The sequence below is a fragment of the Cryptosporidium parvum genome, chromosome 3 (genome assembly GCF_000165345.1).
Source record: "Cryptosporidium parvum Iowa II chromosome 3, whole genome shotgun sequence".
Taxonomy (NCBI): domain Eukaryota; phylum Apicomplexa; class Conoidasida; order Eucoccidiorida; family Cryptosporidiidae; genus Cryptosporidium; species Cryptosporidium parvum.
In genome coordinates this window covers 949,422-964,952 of record NC_006982.1, presented here as the reverse complement: position 1 = coordinate 964,952, position 15,531 = coordinate 949,422, and the positions used below count along the sequence as shown (strand labels likewise).

General features: G+C 28.0%; 6 protein-coding genes across 6 annotated transcripts; 1 reads left to right on the top strand and 5 right to left on the bottom strand.

Annotated features, from left to right (window-relative positions):
* Positions 1-46: 46 nt before the first annotated feature.
* On the bottom strand, positions 47-655 carry cgd3_3870 (conserved hypothetical protein; the record flags this gene model as incomplete). The annotated part of the gene is made up of 1 exon (XM_626933.1): positions 47-655. A coding segment is annotated over one exon (609 nt), but the record flags the coding sequence as incomplete, so codon positions are not given.
* Positions 656-1,218: 563 nt separating this feature from the next.
* Positions 1,219-2,700, bottom strand: cgd3_3860 (coiled coil protein; the record flags this gene model as incomplete). The annotated part of the gene is made up of 1 exon (XM_626932.1): positions 1,219-2,700. A coding segment is annotated over one exon (1,482 nt), but the record flags the coding sequence as incomplete, so codon positions are not given.
* Positions 2,701-3,553: 853 nt separating this feature from the next.
* Positions 3,554-5,116, bottom strand: cgd3_3850 (Cbf5p; centromere-binding factor 5 like PUA domain containing protein with a type I pseudouridine synthase domain; the record flags this gene model as incomplete). Its single annotated transcript, XM_626931.1, has 1 exon — positions 3,554-5,116. A coding segment is annotated over one exon (1,563 nt), but the record flags the coding sequence as incomplete, so codon positions are not given.
* A 676-nt stretch (positions 5,117-5,792) lies between these two features.
* Positions 5,793-9,095, bottom strand: cgd3_3840 (isoleucine-tRNA synthetase; the record flags this gene model as incomplete). Its single annotated transcript, XM_001388091.1, has 1 exon — positions 5,793-9,095. One exon carries the CDS (start codon positions 9,093-9,095, stop codon positions 5,793-5,795), a length of 3,303 nt encoding a protein of 1,100 aa, XP_001388128.1.
* A 1,453-nt stretch (positions 9,096-10,548) lies between these two features.
* Positions 10,549-12,327, top strand: cgd3_3830 (hypothetical protein; the record flags this gene model as incomplete). The annotated part of the gene is made up of 1 exon (XM_626930.1): positions 10,549-12,327. One exon carries the CDS (start codon positions 10,549-10,551, stop codon positions 12,325-12,327), a length of 1,779 nt encoding a protein of 592 aa, XP_626930.1.
* A 425-nt stretch (positions 12,328-12,752) lies between these two features.
* cgd3_3820 (DNA LIGASE I) lies at positions 12,753-15,230 on the bottom strand (the record flags this gene model as incomplete). The annotated part of the gene is made up of 1 exon (XM_626929.1): positions 12,753-15,230. The coding sequence occupies one exon, from the start codon at positions 15,228-15,230 to the stop codon at positions 12,753-12,755; it is 2,478 nt and encodes an 825-aa protein (XP_626929.1).
* Positions 15,231-15,531: the final 301 nt, after the last annotated feature.

Genomic DNA, 15,531 nt, shown 5'->3' with positions numbered 1-15,531 from the left:
ACTATTTGTTATTACGTATGATGAATACTCCATATTAACCATACTGTTAGTCGTCCAGAGATATATGACGCAAATGAACACATCTACGGTTCCCACAAGCCATATTGAATGCCACTCTTGGCTTCAATTGTAACTCCTCAAAGGATTCATCGCTAGCATACAAGAATACTAACGCTCTGTTTACATATGTATGAGTTTCAACAACCTCATCTGGTCTCTTCATCCTTATGACTGGACATCCATCAATTGCCGAAACCTGTCCATACCACATAATACATCTCTGGGGATCACCCAAAATCGGGTCATCGTTATTGTTAACACCCCGGGCTATTGCTGAAAGCACCTCCATCAAACACTCTGAAGTCCTCCAAAATTCCCTACCTCTCTCATGTACACATTTTTCCCATTTGAGACAGATAGAATTAATTTCCTCAGAGCTTCTTGGCTCAAATGAATTTAAGTTGGATGGAGTAGCTAAAAGTGAGCTTCCATATGATTGAGTATCATAGACAGAATCTCCTTCACTCAGTTGGTAAGGGGTTTTTTTAGACCTTTCATCAGAAAAATATCCATTAAAAATTCTCAAATTAAAAAAATGGCTAAAAGGTGGCTCAGTACAGATTCTACAACGAAACATATTTACGAAACAATCACTCTATTTTTTTTGAAATGAGAAAGTCGGCAGTTCTTATATGAAAGCAGTATATATTATCTTCCAGAATAATTAGAAAGTTTTTTTTTTTTTTTATCTTTAAACACTTTATTCTTAAAATTGCCAATTATTGTTTCCACACTTAATCAAAGAAAATCATAGATCTTGTATAAATATTACGCTATATTCAACCAATAGAGTATCATGAAAATGCACTGAGAATTAACGGTTTAATCACCTTCTCAAATTGCATAAATCTCTTCAGCAACAGTTTCAGTTTATTTTTTTTCCCCAATCTTGTCCATAATTTTTTAAAAGGAATTTGCCGCCACGTCTACCGCCAAATAATGGCGCCTTATTGGTTTTACCCCTTAGTCATTTCTTGTAAAGCTGAATTTAGGTAAACATTGACGGAAGTTAGAATAGAACATGAATGAATGTATGAAAAGTGGTGGATAAGTTAATTACAAAAATTGATTTAGACAGTTATAATTATATTTAAATTTATCGATTTAATATAATAAAATTTGAAATAAGTGGTTGGAATATATTTTTTAATTTAATTACTAGTTGTGCTGCATCACAATAGTGTTTTCTATAGAGTTTATTGTTGAATTTTCCTTGGATGTTTCATCTAATAGCTTTAAGTTATACTTCGAGTTTATGTCATTCAGTTTGCTGATTAAGTGTTTCTTATAATTGGTAAGAACATTTAGTAGTTGGCTATGCTGAATATTGAGTGCATTAATTGCCTTTTCATGAGATACTTTTAAATTCTGGATCTCTTTTTCCATTAATTCTGCTTGTCGCTCAAATGAAAATGCTTCACTGCTTTGAACATCAAGGAATTCCTGTCCTTGCTCAAACTTTTGTTTCTCTTGATTAAGTAAAGTCTGTGCCTCCTCAATTAAACTCTCATAGTGTTGTTGATTATTTTGAATTCTTAGTGAAATCTGTTCCACAGTTTGCAAAAGCAACCTTTCTTCTTCTGTAGTTTGCTCAATTGTCCATTTATCCTTCTCAATATGATGCTCGATTTCTTTGATTGATTGCTTAATATTGTTTGCATCTTTAATTCCGCTAATAGTTTGTTCAAGGAATGTCTTTGCCTTACCAAGCCTCTTTTCAGTCTTTTGCAATAGATTTTGTCTTTCCTTTAGTTCATTATTTTTGATACTAATTTGATCAATTTGTTTTCTTTCATTCTCTAAAGATTTATTCAATTCTTCCAGAGTATTTCTGAGTCTTTCTGGGGACTGAACAACTTGATCCTTTAAATCTTGTATATCTTGATTTCCAGTGGTAATCCTAAACTCAACATCTTTAAGCTGCTCCTTTAAATCATGCTCTGACTGTGTTAATCTCTTAAGTTCTTGTTGATTTTGCAAAAATTCTCCGTGCAAAGATCTCATCTTTTCCTGGTATTCCTGATTATCCCTTCTCCTATTTGCAATTTCACCACTTTGTTCGTTATATCTTACTCTAATATTATTCAAATCTTCTTTTTTTTGTTTAATCTGTTCATTAGATTTGTCTACAGAGTCCAAAATTTCCTCAATTTCATAAAACTCATTCTTATAAGTCATCCAACGATCTTCTTTGAAACGCATCAAATTCACAAATCCACATAAGAACGAATAAATTCTATCTGGAGTTGGTCTATAAATGTCATTCATACTAAAATCATCGATTCCTATCATTACCCAAAGGATCTTACAGTAACGTAAAAATCTCAAATTTCCTATTGGTTTAATTTGACTCTTTCCATTTTCAGATATTATTCCAGCAGCTGAAGATGGAAGTTGTCCTATTAACTCTTCCGGTCGAATATCCTCTGTATCTATCTCTAATGCTATTGACAAGCAGTTCATATAAAGTTCTACTGCTATTTCATGGTTAATACTTTCCCAAAAGTTACTTCCAACTTCAAATCCTAACATGTCCAACTCATTCATCAGCTCTCCCATCTCCAAATCAGGAAACTGATATTTTTGTTTGGATTGCAACCTCATTTTGAACTTTACTTTATTCTCTAAAGCTAAAGTGCATTATTTAATCAAATCCTCTTTATAAGTTTTCCTTAGCCTCTCCTTTATTTGAAAATAAGTCTTGACCCTTAGAATTTGGATTTTGACTGAGCTTCAAGTATTAATTCAAAATTAATCGATCGAAAAGCTGTCTTTTAATCAAATAATAAGACCTGGAAATTCAACCGTGATAAAGCCTACTAAGATGATACAGTGCCAAGCGAAAGAAAATGTGGCAAAATTATTCCAAAGATCCAATTCTCACTATCTTTGTATTCCTCCCTGTTGATATTTTAGCTTAATGATTATTCTCCCCTCACTAACCCACAAAACCCACATTTTTGCATGTTGCCGCCGGCGGGAATCATGGAAGCTTTTTAATTGTCATTTAATGCTAAATGATGGAGTACCAGAATACTTTACATTATTATTAAAGCCATTTGAAAAATTTAATTTCATTAAAAAATACTACAGATTTATGAACATACTAGATTTAGAAACTCGTATTTTTTTTACTTAATTTTTTTTTCACTATATTAATTTATTTTAAAAGTATTTTTTCTCAATTCAATAATAATAATAAAATTATCTCCATTCAAACTCAAATCGATCTCAAAAAGAAAAAATAAATAAATCTCAAAAAAGTTAAAAGAAATAGTACTTGTAAAACTTAGCAAGCGATTTATTAGCTATTTCAGATGATATTTAAAGTCTAATAAGTTCTATTAGTATGTTCAATGGGAACATTTTAATTATTTTTGAAAAAGTAAAGAATATTAATGTGGACATGAGTAAATTAGAAAATTAATATAGCCATAATATAGTATATCCACCTGTTTGATATAGAAAAAGAATTCTAACTTTGTAAAAGTCCCTAGTCTTCACTGATACGACTGTGTTTCTTTTTTTTCTTTGATTTATCTTTGGATGACTTTTTCCCTTTGGATTTACTCTTTTCATCATCACTACTGCTGTTGCTACTACTACTATCACTACTGCTACTACTGCTTCCATTTTCACTTAATGGCTCAGTACTCTTTCTCTTATTCTTTTCTTTTTTGTTCTTAGAAGAAAATGATGAAGATGATTCCTCATCATTTGTTTCTTTCTTTTCTTTTCTCTTTTTTGATGAGCTGGATTCTATATTAGAGTTAGATTCTGATTCCAATCCTGATCCTGTAATATCTTTCCCCTCATCGTTTTGATCATCATGATCGCCCGTAAGCTTTGGAATATAACCCTCGTATTTAAGCCAGGATTCAGGTGTTTGCTCATTTGGCTTTCCATGCTTGTCAAGCTTTCCACCTAAAATAAGCTTCTTCTTTTCAGAAGCTCTAGGACCATGTCCCCATCTCATATCATATGTATCTCTCTCCATAATAACTCTCTTTATTATAGCAACTACTCCATGATCTACACTAGCTATAACAGCTGTAGTCATTTGAGCAACACCAATTGCTATAGCTTCACCTTTTGTTGTCATCATTACAACTTCGGTACCAACATCTATTCCATTATCAAATCTCAATACACCAGGAATCATAAGTTTTGCGCCATAACAAATTGCATTAACGCACGAATCCTTAACTACAATTCTTGGTAAATCTGTTAAAAGTAATTCTAATGGTGAAATAATACGTCTTAAATATGATTCATCTCTATAGTTATCTAACATATACTGAGCGTCCAAAATATCGTGCATTGTTACCATGTTGTCATTTTCTGATAAACAACCACTTCTTACCCTTCTTAATTCTTGCATATGAGCCCCAACCCCTAAAAGCAACCCCATATGAACGCACATTGTTCTTATATATGTCCCTGCCTCACATTTTGCCCAAAAAACAGCCAAGTTCCTCTTTTCATCATAATCCAAAAGCTTAGAATCATATATTGAACGTACTCTAAGCTGACGTTTAACAGCTGAAATTACTGGTGGTCTCTGAAATAAGGCTCCTGTCAAAGTTTCAAGACATCTACTCACTGCTGACTTACCGCCAACACTTGAGTGAAATCTTACAATACAGACATATTCTTTACCTGCACTCTGTTGTGATTTTACCAATCTTGTTGCTCTATTTAAACAAACCAATAAACAGCCTGTAACTTTTGGATCCAATGTACCACTATGACCTGTCTTTTCACATCTTAAGATCTTCTTAATCCATGCAACCACTTCATGGGATGATGGATTTGCTGGCTTATCAAGGTTAATTATTCCATAACTCAAATAATCTGCCAAATTTCTATTCAAAGGCGAATTACCATATGGAAGTGGAGTATAATGCCCTGTTCTAACATTCAACTTTGAATAATTCTTTAATAATAACGGCCAGTTTGAAGTGTCAATCGGCTGAGACTTACTTTCTGGCTTTATTACAGTCTCAATCTTGCCGTCACTCATCTCTTCTAATTCCTTACGTTTGCCCATGGATGATTATCCTCTAATTATATTCCGTTCTCACTACCTCAAAATAAATCCTCGTCTATCTTGATCCTTTTAAGTCAATAAATAAATACGAGAGTCACTACTTTTCTGTCCTTTTATCTTTATTTTTTTTTTTTTTTTAACTCTATCAGTCTCTATTATTTTTCTAATTATACCGCCCAAACATTGTCTTTTTTTGATTATGGCGCCAAACAGAAAACTTATACATTTTTTAATATTTAATTGAAAAAGATTCTTCTTATTATTAATAACATAATTTCTTTTTTTTTAATTAATCCATGTGAAACATATTTCCAAAGTAATTATTATTTCAATTTGGGTCTTACTTCTTTAGAAATTGTTAAACAAATATTCAAATCTAGATTTATTGTTTATGATAATATAGTTACACAATATTAAATATTAACAAATTCTCTTCATATAATACAAATTGAGAAATTGTTCATATTTTTATTATTAATTAATATTAAAAAAACTACTATCTATTTTATAATAATTAAAAGAATTTTCTTCTTTTCTTTCATTCTTATTTAATCCTGTCATTTTATTTTCTTGTTCAATCTTTTTATTATGCATATTTGTATTAATTTCAATTGTAAAATCCAATTCAAAACAATACAACATTATCCCTTATCCTACCCTATCCTATCGTATACTATCATATTCAATTCTTTATCACTATTACATTAACTTTATCATCCATTCCAACTTCAATCTCACATTCAAATAGTATTCTATCTTTTATACTATTCAATAATTCTGAATCTGAAATCTCCTTTATTGGCTTTCTAATAATCTTTTGTAAATAATCATTATAAGATGTCATAACTGTATGAAATTTCTTTGATTCATTCTTATTAGAAATTAATTGTAAATAAATTGTTACATTTGCATCTGGATCCATATTCTTCTCTTTACGTATCTTTTGAATCTTATTTGCTAATTCTCTTGAATAAGCCATATTCTCAAATTCTATATCAGAAGTAAAATCTAAACCAATCACAAATTGAGAACTACCTTCATAAATTATCTCATTATTCATATCTATTACAGAATTATTATCAACAACTGTTTGAATAATTATTTCATCCAAATTTAATTCATAACCATGAATCTTTATTGTTCCATCTTTTAAAAATTGTTGAATAATTTCATTATTCATTTCATTCTTAATATAATTTGTTACATCTTTCATAGATTTTCCTAATCTTGAACCTAATACTTTAAAATTTGGAGTTGCTACTAATTTTGTAATCTTTTCAAATTCTGAATTATTATCTGTTATTACTTGTAATATATTCAATTCTTCTTTAATATAATTTATTAATTTTGATTCTACTAAATAATCTAATACTGATTTATCTTTATGTACAATATTAATACTTTTTAGTGGTGTTTTAACACTAACTTTCTTTTTTTCACGTAAATTTCTCCCCATTACAATAATTTCTCTTAATTGATTTATTGCTTCTTCAATCTTTTTATCAATAAATTCTTCTTCAACTTCTGGAATTAATAATAAATGTACAGTTTCTGGCTTTTCTTCTTCTAATTCATCAATTAAAGCATTCTTTAAATTTGAATATAATAATTCACATGTAAATGGTATAAATGGAGATAATAATTTTACTGTTAACATTAATACTTGATAAAGTATTTCTAAAGAATTCTTTGTATCATTCATACCATAAATACCTCTCATTCTATCTCTATTTAAACGTACATACCAATTACAAAGTGTATCTAAAAATGATATTAATCTTGGTGTTACATTATATAATCTATAAGCATCCATTTCAGTCTTTACAAATTTTAATAATGATTGAGCTTCAGAATATATCCATTTATCCATAATATTATTAGTATTCTTTATTACTTGTTTATTTGATTTAAATTTTATATTATGATTAGTATTTTCATATCTAATAGCTTCTTGTACAAAAAAACGATAACAATGATACCATGGTAGTAATACATCTTTAATAACATCTTTTACACCTTCTTCTTTAAATCTTAAAGTTTCTGCTCTAACAACTGGTGAATTAATTAAAAATAATCTTAAAGAATCTGCACCATATTTATTAACAATATCTAATGGATCAGGATAATTTTTTAATCTTTTTGACATTTTTTTACCATCAGATGCTAAAACTAAACCATTAACAATAATATTTTTAAAAGCTGGTTGATCAAATAATGCTGTTGATAATACCATTAATGTATAAAACCATCCTCTTGTTTGATCTAAACCTTCACCAACAAAATCTGCAGGAAATATATTATTAAATAATTCTTGATTTTCAAATGGATAATTAATGGATGCATAAGGCATAGAACCAGATTCAAACCAACAATCAAAAACTTCTTCAATTCTTTTTAATGGTGGATAATTATTTCCTCTTGGATCAGGAATTTCAATATAATCAATAAAATGACGATGTATATCATTAATTTCTTTATCTTTTAAATTGGATGCTAAAGATTTTAATTCTTCAATACTACCAATACATTTAATAATTGTATAATCTTCTGATACCCATATAGGTATAGGTGTTCCCCAAAAACGATTACGACTAACACACCAATCTCTAGCATCTTGTAACCAATTATGAAATCTTTTTTCTTTAACATAATTTGGAATCCAATTAGTTTTTTCATTATTAATTAATAATTTATCTTTTAAAGATTCAACATTAATAAACCAAGAAGGAACAGCTCTATATTGTAAAGGTGTATCAGATCTCCAACAGAAAGGATAAGAATGCATACATGTATTATCAGTTAATAATCTGGATTTTTTTTTTAATTCTTGTTTAATAATTTTATCAGAATCTTTAAACCATATTCCTTTTAAATCATTAACAGGTTCAGTAAATCTACCATTAGAATCCATAGGACATGGTAAATTTGTACCATGATTATCAATAATACCATTACTTACACAAACTCTATAATCATCTTCACCAAAAGCAGGAGCCATATGTACAATACCAGTACCAGTATTATCAGTAACATAATTATCAGCAAGTATTTTCCAGAATTGATGACTTGATTCATGATTTTTAAAATAATCAAATAAAGGTATAACTTTTTTATTATGTAATTCTGCTCCAATACAATCAGAAATGATATTATATTCTTTAATTTTAAGTTCAGAAAGTACCCATTCTAATCTGGATTCAGCAACAACATAAGTAATATCATTAGAATGATTAGTTTTAAAATATAAATATTTCTTTTCAGGATGTACAGCAATTGCAACATTTGAAGGAAGTGTCCATGGTGTTGTTGTCCATGCTAAGAATTGAATATTTGGATCTTCTAATAATGGAAATGTAATAATTACAGATGGATCATTAACATCTTTATAATTTAAATTACATTCAAAATTAGATAATGGTGTAGCACATGCTGTAGAATATGGCATTACTCTATAAGCTCTATAAACAAGATTCTTATCAAAAAGTTGTTTAAATACCCACCATACAGTTTGCATGAAATTTAAATCCATAGTTTTATAACCATTATCAAAATCGATTAATCTTCCAACTCTTTCAACAGTTGATTTCCATTCTTGAGTATATCTTAATACAATTGATCTACATGATTCATTATAAAAATCTATACCTTTATTTAAAACATCTTCTCTACTTGTGATATTTAATTGTTTATCAATTTCATGTTCTACTGGTAATCCATGGCAATCCCATCCAAATCTTCTTTCACAATAATATCCTTTTTGAGTTGCATATCTTGTAACTACATCTTTAACAGTACCTGCAAGTATATGACCATAATGTGGTAATCCTGTAGCAAATGGAGGTCCATCATAAAATGAATAATTTGGTCTTCCTTTTGTTTTTTCAAGAGTTAGTTTTAATATATTGATTTTTCGCCAATATTCAAGGATTTCTTCTTCCAATTTAGGAAAATCTGGTCTTTCTGATACTACAGAAAATGTTGTCATTTCTCTTTAATTACAAATAATGAGAAGTTTATTTCGATAAATTAAAATTATTAAATATTCTTCAAATAAATTCTTAATATTAATATATAAAATTTATATTTTATTTCAACTTTAATTAAATTTTTAAAAAATATATTTTTCTTTCTTCTCTTTTGCTCTTTTTGACCAAAATTCCCACCATACCCCTCTTATTATCAAAAAATATTTTTAATATTAATTTGCCAAATTATTTTAATTTTTCTAGATATGGAAAATTTTCCCGCTCAAAAAACACACGATCAATATTAATTAAATATTGAATTAAATGAAAATTCATTAATTGACAACTCTTTATATAAATATATATATTATTTTTTTTTTCAGGAATTTTTTAATGTAATTTCAAAATTTAGAATTAAAACTTTATTAATATATTTTCTTTAATTTCAAAATTTTTCCATAAATATAATAATATATAATTGCATTATATATTATTTATTATTATTATTTTTATTAATACCGGTATTAGCACAAAATGATAATATCACTAATTGCATGCATACCGCCTTTTTTAATATCTTGAATAAATGGATTATAAAGAAGTAATATTTAATTATAAATTTTTAATTTAATGTAAAAAGAGGCCTTTTTTGCACTTGATTAATTTAGGTGAGGGATTAACATAACATTTTATTATAAAGTAATATTCCCAAAATTTCTTGAGGCTAACAACTTGCCTAGTCAATTTAAATGAGCTAAAGACATAATAAGGAGACTGGAAAATTACTTTAATAATTAATTGGTATTTTATTTAAACAAAAAATTACATATATACTGATAAGGTTCAAATTTGGTTATGTATATTCCAACTTTAGGTAATATATAATAATAATAATAATAACATTGTTATAATTTAGAAGACTGCATATGGAAATTAGTATTATATATATGTAATAAATAGTTTCAATAAACCAAGCAATTTTGAAATTATAATCCGATTCCAAACCTTCTTGAAATATATAAACATATATATATATATATATATATATATATGTTTATATATATATATATATATGTTTATATAAATAAATAATATATGTATATATATTTTATATAATTCTTATCAATAATTTCCGCTATAACTAACTCTTCTTTGGTAATTCCAAATATAAACAAGATTGGAGCTGTATAATTATTCAAAATTTGGATCCAGTGAAATCTGTAAATATATTTGAAATAAATACTTGTATTATAACTTTACTAAATTTGAGTTGAAAAATTTATACTAGTTTAGTTATATTATTATTATTATTATTGTTATTAAAAAAAAGAATAATAATAATTAGTTTAGGTTAAGTTTCGTTGATTAGTAATAATAATAATAATAATAATAATAATAATAATAATTTTCACTACCATTAAAATTCAACCTGAATAATAAAATTATATCATCAATATCTTTTGTATTACAAGAATGGGTTCTAATTGTTCCAAGTCCAAATTAGATTCAAGAAATGATGTGTCTTTGAGGAATGATTCAATAATTAAAGAAAAAGTTCCTGAAAATGATGATAATTCCGAAATAAATAAAAAAAATGCAAAATCAAATGATGGTTGTGAGAAAATTAAGCATAAAAAAGAAAAAGTATTAGAAATTCCATCATTTAATAGTAAATCTGTTAAAGAAAGAATACCAAGACCATGGAAATCTTTAGAAGATTTAACTTTTCAATGGAAAGAAATTGAAGTAGAAAATTCTTGGTTTAAAGTTAGATATATAACACCAAATATGTTCTTTAATCTTTGGGCTCAATCAAAGAATTCAAATCCACTTGGTAATTGTGGTATTACTTTTGTTGATTCACAAAGTTTTTATTTTGATGTTAAAGTATTAGAAGCCAATAGTGAAGAAGAGGAAGCCATGGCTAGACTTGCATCAAAAGGAGCTTTAATGAAAAGAACTGTAATAGGAGCTTTACAACCTTTTAGAAGCTTTTCCAGGCAAAGCACTACTATTTATGAAAGTAGTAATGAGCTAGCTTTTAAAAAAATTAATAGTAGTAAATATTCAGATGCAATATTAAGATATTCAAGAACAATAAATAGTTGGCTTCTTGAACAAATTAATAATAAGGTAATTGTACTTTTTGATCATCTTTGGGAAGGAAATGCTTCAATAAGAGGTGATCGTGTTTCACATGAATCACAGACTTTTCTTGATATAATGAATTGTTGTTCTTGTAAACCTGAGCGTATTTTCATTTTAGCTGGAGGATTTGCTTCACTTAGTCCAAGATATGAGGGATGTATTGATGAAAATCCAATTTGTTCAGAATTTTCTGATAATAATTTACCATCCAGATTTGCATGTGAATCTATTCCTTTGTTTCCTATTCTCACTCACTTTTGTGTTCTTACTTGTGATATTGGAATACTTGTACATAATGATTGGGATAAATATAAAGATAAGTTTAACATATCAAAAATTGTTAATTTGACAAATCAGCCAGAAATCTTCAATTTCCCAAAAAATTCAAAAATTAAATATTATAGCGTTCCTTGTTATAATACAGAAACTCCGGATTATTGGGGAGTTGTTAATATTATTAGACAAACACATCATTTACGTAAATCTGTATTATTAGTAGATAACACTGGCGATTACCATTCACTTAATATTGTAGCATTATTTTTAATTGAATTAGGTTATAAACCATCTGAAGTTATTCAATTTATTACAGAAAGAAAATTTGGATTCACTTTTGATGGATTTATTCTTGATTTGTTTGAGGAGGTTTATTATAAAACTAAATCAACTCCAGAAAAACTTCGTCCTGTTAGGCCTATTATTCAATTTCCAATTGATAAAGTTGTTGATCTTGAATTTGAAGAAAAAGTTATTAAAATTATTCAAAGTATTTTTTCAGAAAGAGCTTCCAAAAATAAAGAAAAGATTTATGAATGTCTTAAAAATATTGTAATTATACTTAAAAATGTTATTTCATTTCCAAATAACCCCTTCTATAGAATAGTAAGTCTTGAAAATGAAATATTTAAAAATTCGATTGGCCAATTTAGTCAAGGAATTGAGATTCTTCAACTATCTGGTTTTGAAGTCTTTGAAAAAGAGAATCAAAAAAAGTTAAAATTACCAATAGAAGCTGACGTTAAAATATGTAAAATGACATTATCTTATCTTTATCAAGAAATTGCAAAGTATTCTTTCAGGTTTAATGACCATCATATCTTGTAGAAGAATGTATACTAGATATCTTCATATTATGAGGATTTCAATAAGTAAATTAGAAACAATAAATATTATTCATATTCTGAACCAATTATTAGAAATACCAAAAATTCATTAAATACACAATTCCATTCAAACTTTCAAATTCAAATTTATTTGAAATGGGATGAAAATTCAATAATTTATCACATCTTTCTGTTGGCAAGTAATTATTATTATCATATTTGTTAATGTTTTTTGAAACTCTTATGCTATTTTCGCTCTTGAATATCTTTCTACATATTTTTAGCTTTGAAATAATTATAATTTCAATTTTTAACTGGGAATTTTATAGGTAGAAACAAATTGTTTAGCTAATTTAGACATTTTATTTAATATTAATAACTGATATTATTGAAGTCAATTTAGTCTCTTTTTCTTCACTTTGGAAACTAATCATCTTCTTGGAATTGATCATCACTGAAATTGGTCTCGTTCTTTGTATTATTAGTTATCAATTGACTGTTATACATTTCCATAATTTGAATTGATGAAGTAGCTTGTTCTGGAGACTTATCATCTCTAATTCTTATAAATCTTGGAAATCGAAGTCCTATTCCTCTGTTTTCATCAATAGTGCCTATAGCTGCTGTATGCACAGGAGATAGTGATAAATCAGCACCTTTAACTTCCCATACAAATTTTGGTTCAAACCAAACATCTTGTTTGAGTGAAGATAATTGTCCACTTGAGTCAAACTTATAGTAACTTTTTGGGGCACCTTCTGCAATAATATGGTCTTTCAAACTTGTGTATAACGATTGTAAAATTTCATCAGAAAATCCTGTTCCTGCCTTACATACAGTTTCATATACCTCCTCCTCTGTATTGTAAACAGCTAATAGAAAAGTTCCAAAAACCCCATTTCTTTTACCTTTTCCATAACATGCTGCAATAGGAACAACATCAATACTATCAGTAAGTCCATCCACATAATCTTTCTTAATTTTTAACCAGTTAAGAGATCTTTTTGAAGGTTCATAGCTTGCATTATCATGCAAAGTCTTAACCATGAGTCCCTCACAATTATTTTCAATAGATTCAGAAAGGAAAGAATCTAAATGATCAAGTTTATTAGTTTCAGTACTTGTAGTAAATTTAATATACTCAGATTGACCCTCATTGATACATTTTCTCAAATATTGTCTTCTTTCAAAGAGTGACTTTTTTAGTAAAGATTCTCCATTAAACCCCATGCAATCAAAAAGCATTAAACATATTTGTATCTGTATATCATCAAAAGCAACATTCTTTCTTTTTCTTGTACTCAGAACTTGAAATGGTAAAATCTTATCCTCACTTTTAGAGTATGCAACAACTTCAGAGTCTAAAATACAATCTTCTACACTCGAATTGAGTGATTGATTTAAATATTGAATCAAATCTGGATACCTATCAGTAGCAGACTCTAAATTACGAGTGAAGATTTTAATCACTCTTTTATTAGATTTGTCCTTATATACGTGTATTTGAGCTCTTTCACCATCATATTTATACTCAGCAGTAAAAAGAAAGTTTTCAAATCTATTTAGAACATCTTGAATGCCTTTTGTAGGTCTTGCAAGCATAGGTTCGCAAGGTATTCCAGTGGTAAGTTTGCATTTAGCAGAAATTTCATCGCTAGAGGCTCCTTGAATGGCAACATTAATGATCTTTTCGATATTTGGAAGCTGACAAAGAGATGATCTAAGTGAGGTTTCCATTTCGAGTATTTCGCAATCTAATTCTTGTAGATTCTTATATTTTTTCTCATTTTTTGCAAGTCTATAATCAGAAAAACTAGCCAAATTATCCCCTGGAATATTCTTTGTTAACACAAATGCGCTTGCTAATGCCTGATAAACAGTGGTTTGTTGTATTCCAATTCTTAATCTTCCCTGTAAAAATCTTACGATATATTTAACTTCATCCTGTTTGCCAGAAACTAATAATTTCTTGATCTTATCTTTCTTAAGTTGTTGAGATTGTTTACCTGTGATCTCCGTAAGTGAATACAAGTCACTATAAACATCGTGTATTGTTAATCTTTGTGGTTCAAAAAGAAGCCTCATTTGTTTCTTGCAGATTGCTGCAATTTCACCTAAATCTTCAAATTTTCCACTAATTTGATCCTCTTTAATTCTCTTCTCTGACTTATCAGAAGACTCTGATATACATTTTATTAGAATAGAATCACCAACTCCTGATTCTTTCCCTTCATAATCAGGAGCAACTTTATTCATACAAATATAAACTGCATCAATTAAATCACTTGGATTATGATGTATTATCAGTCGAAATAAATTTGCTAGGATTACTATACAACCCTTTTTGCTACCAGATCCACTTCCTTTTAGTTGCTCTATCCTTGAAAAGGCATCAGTCAACACAGAAAATAATATTGAATTACTTTTCCCTTTTGCCATTATCTTTTCCTTGCTAATATTACAAGGATCAAACATTGGACTTTGAATGTCTTCATCTCCTGTTGTAATATTAATAGAAAATGGTGAAAAGAGGCCTGCATTACTAGGTTTTATCTTTTTACTTAAACTTTCAGATCCATTCTTGGTACAAGAATCTCCACTTTCCTCATTCTCTGGAACTTTCTCAAGCTTTGTAGGCTTACTTTTATTAACACTAGAAGGTGTGTTTCCAGTCCCAAAATTAAACGATAACTTTTGTTGAATATTTGAGTCTAACTTTATTTTTTTGGATCTTTTCTCATCTTTCTTAACATTACTCATTAATTCTCTTCCTAAAATACTATCTAGGGATATTTTTTCATTAATAATTGTTTCCTTTGAATCTATAATTGAATCCTCTGTTTCAATAATTTCATTCATATCATCTTCCTCATTAAATAATGAATCTAGGCATTTACCGGTCATTTTAGCTCAAAAATAGTTGTAGATGCAATTTTCTTGAATTCATCAATTCACACAAGTCCTTTTCTGTTCCCTATTTTCACTTTTTCACCTCAATTCAAACTTGATTGAAATTATTGAAATCTTATTATTAATATTCTCGAATGAAAATTCTTAATTATAAATTAATTTTTCCACGAATTTCTATTGTCAACTTTTTTTTTTTTTTTTTTAATAATTTATTTTTACATTGATAATTATATCCCATGTTTAATTAATTCATGTAAAAATTACTAATTACGTGTGGCGGTAAAATGTGGGGTGC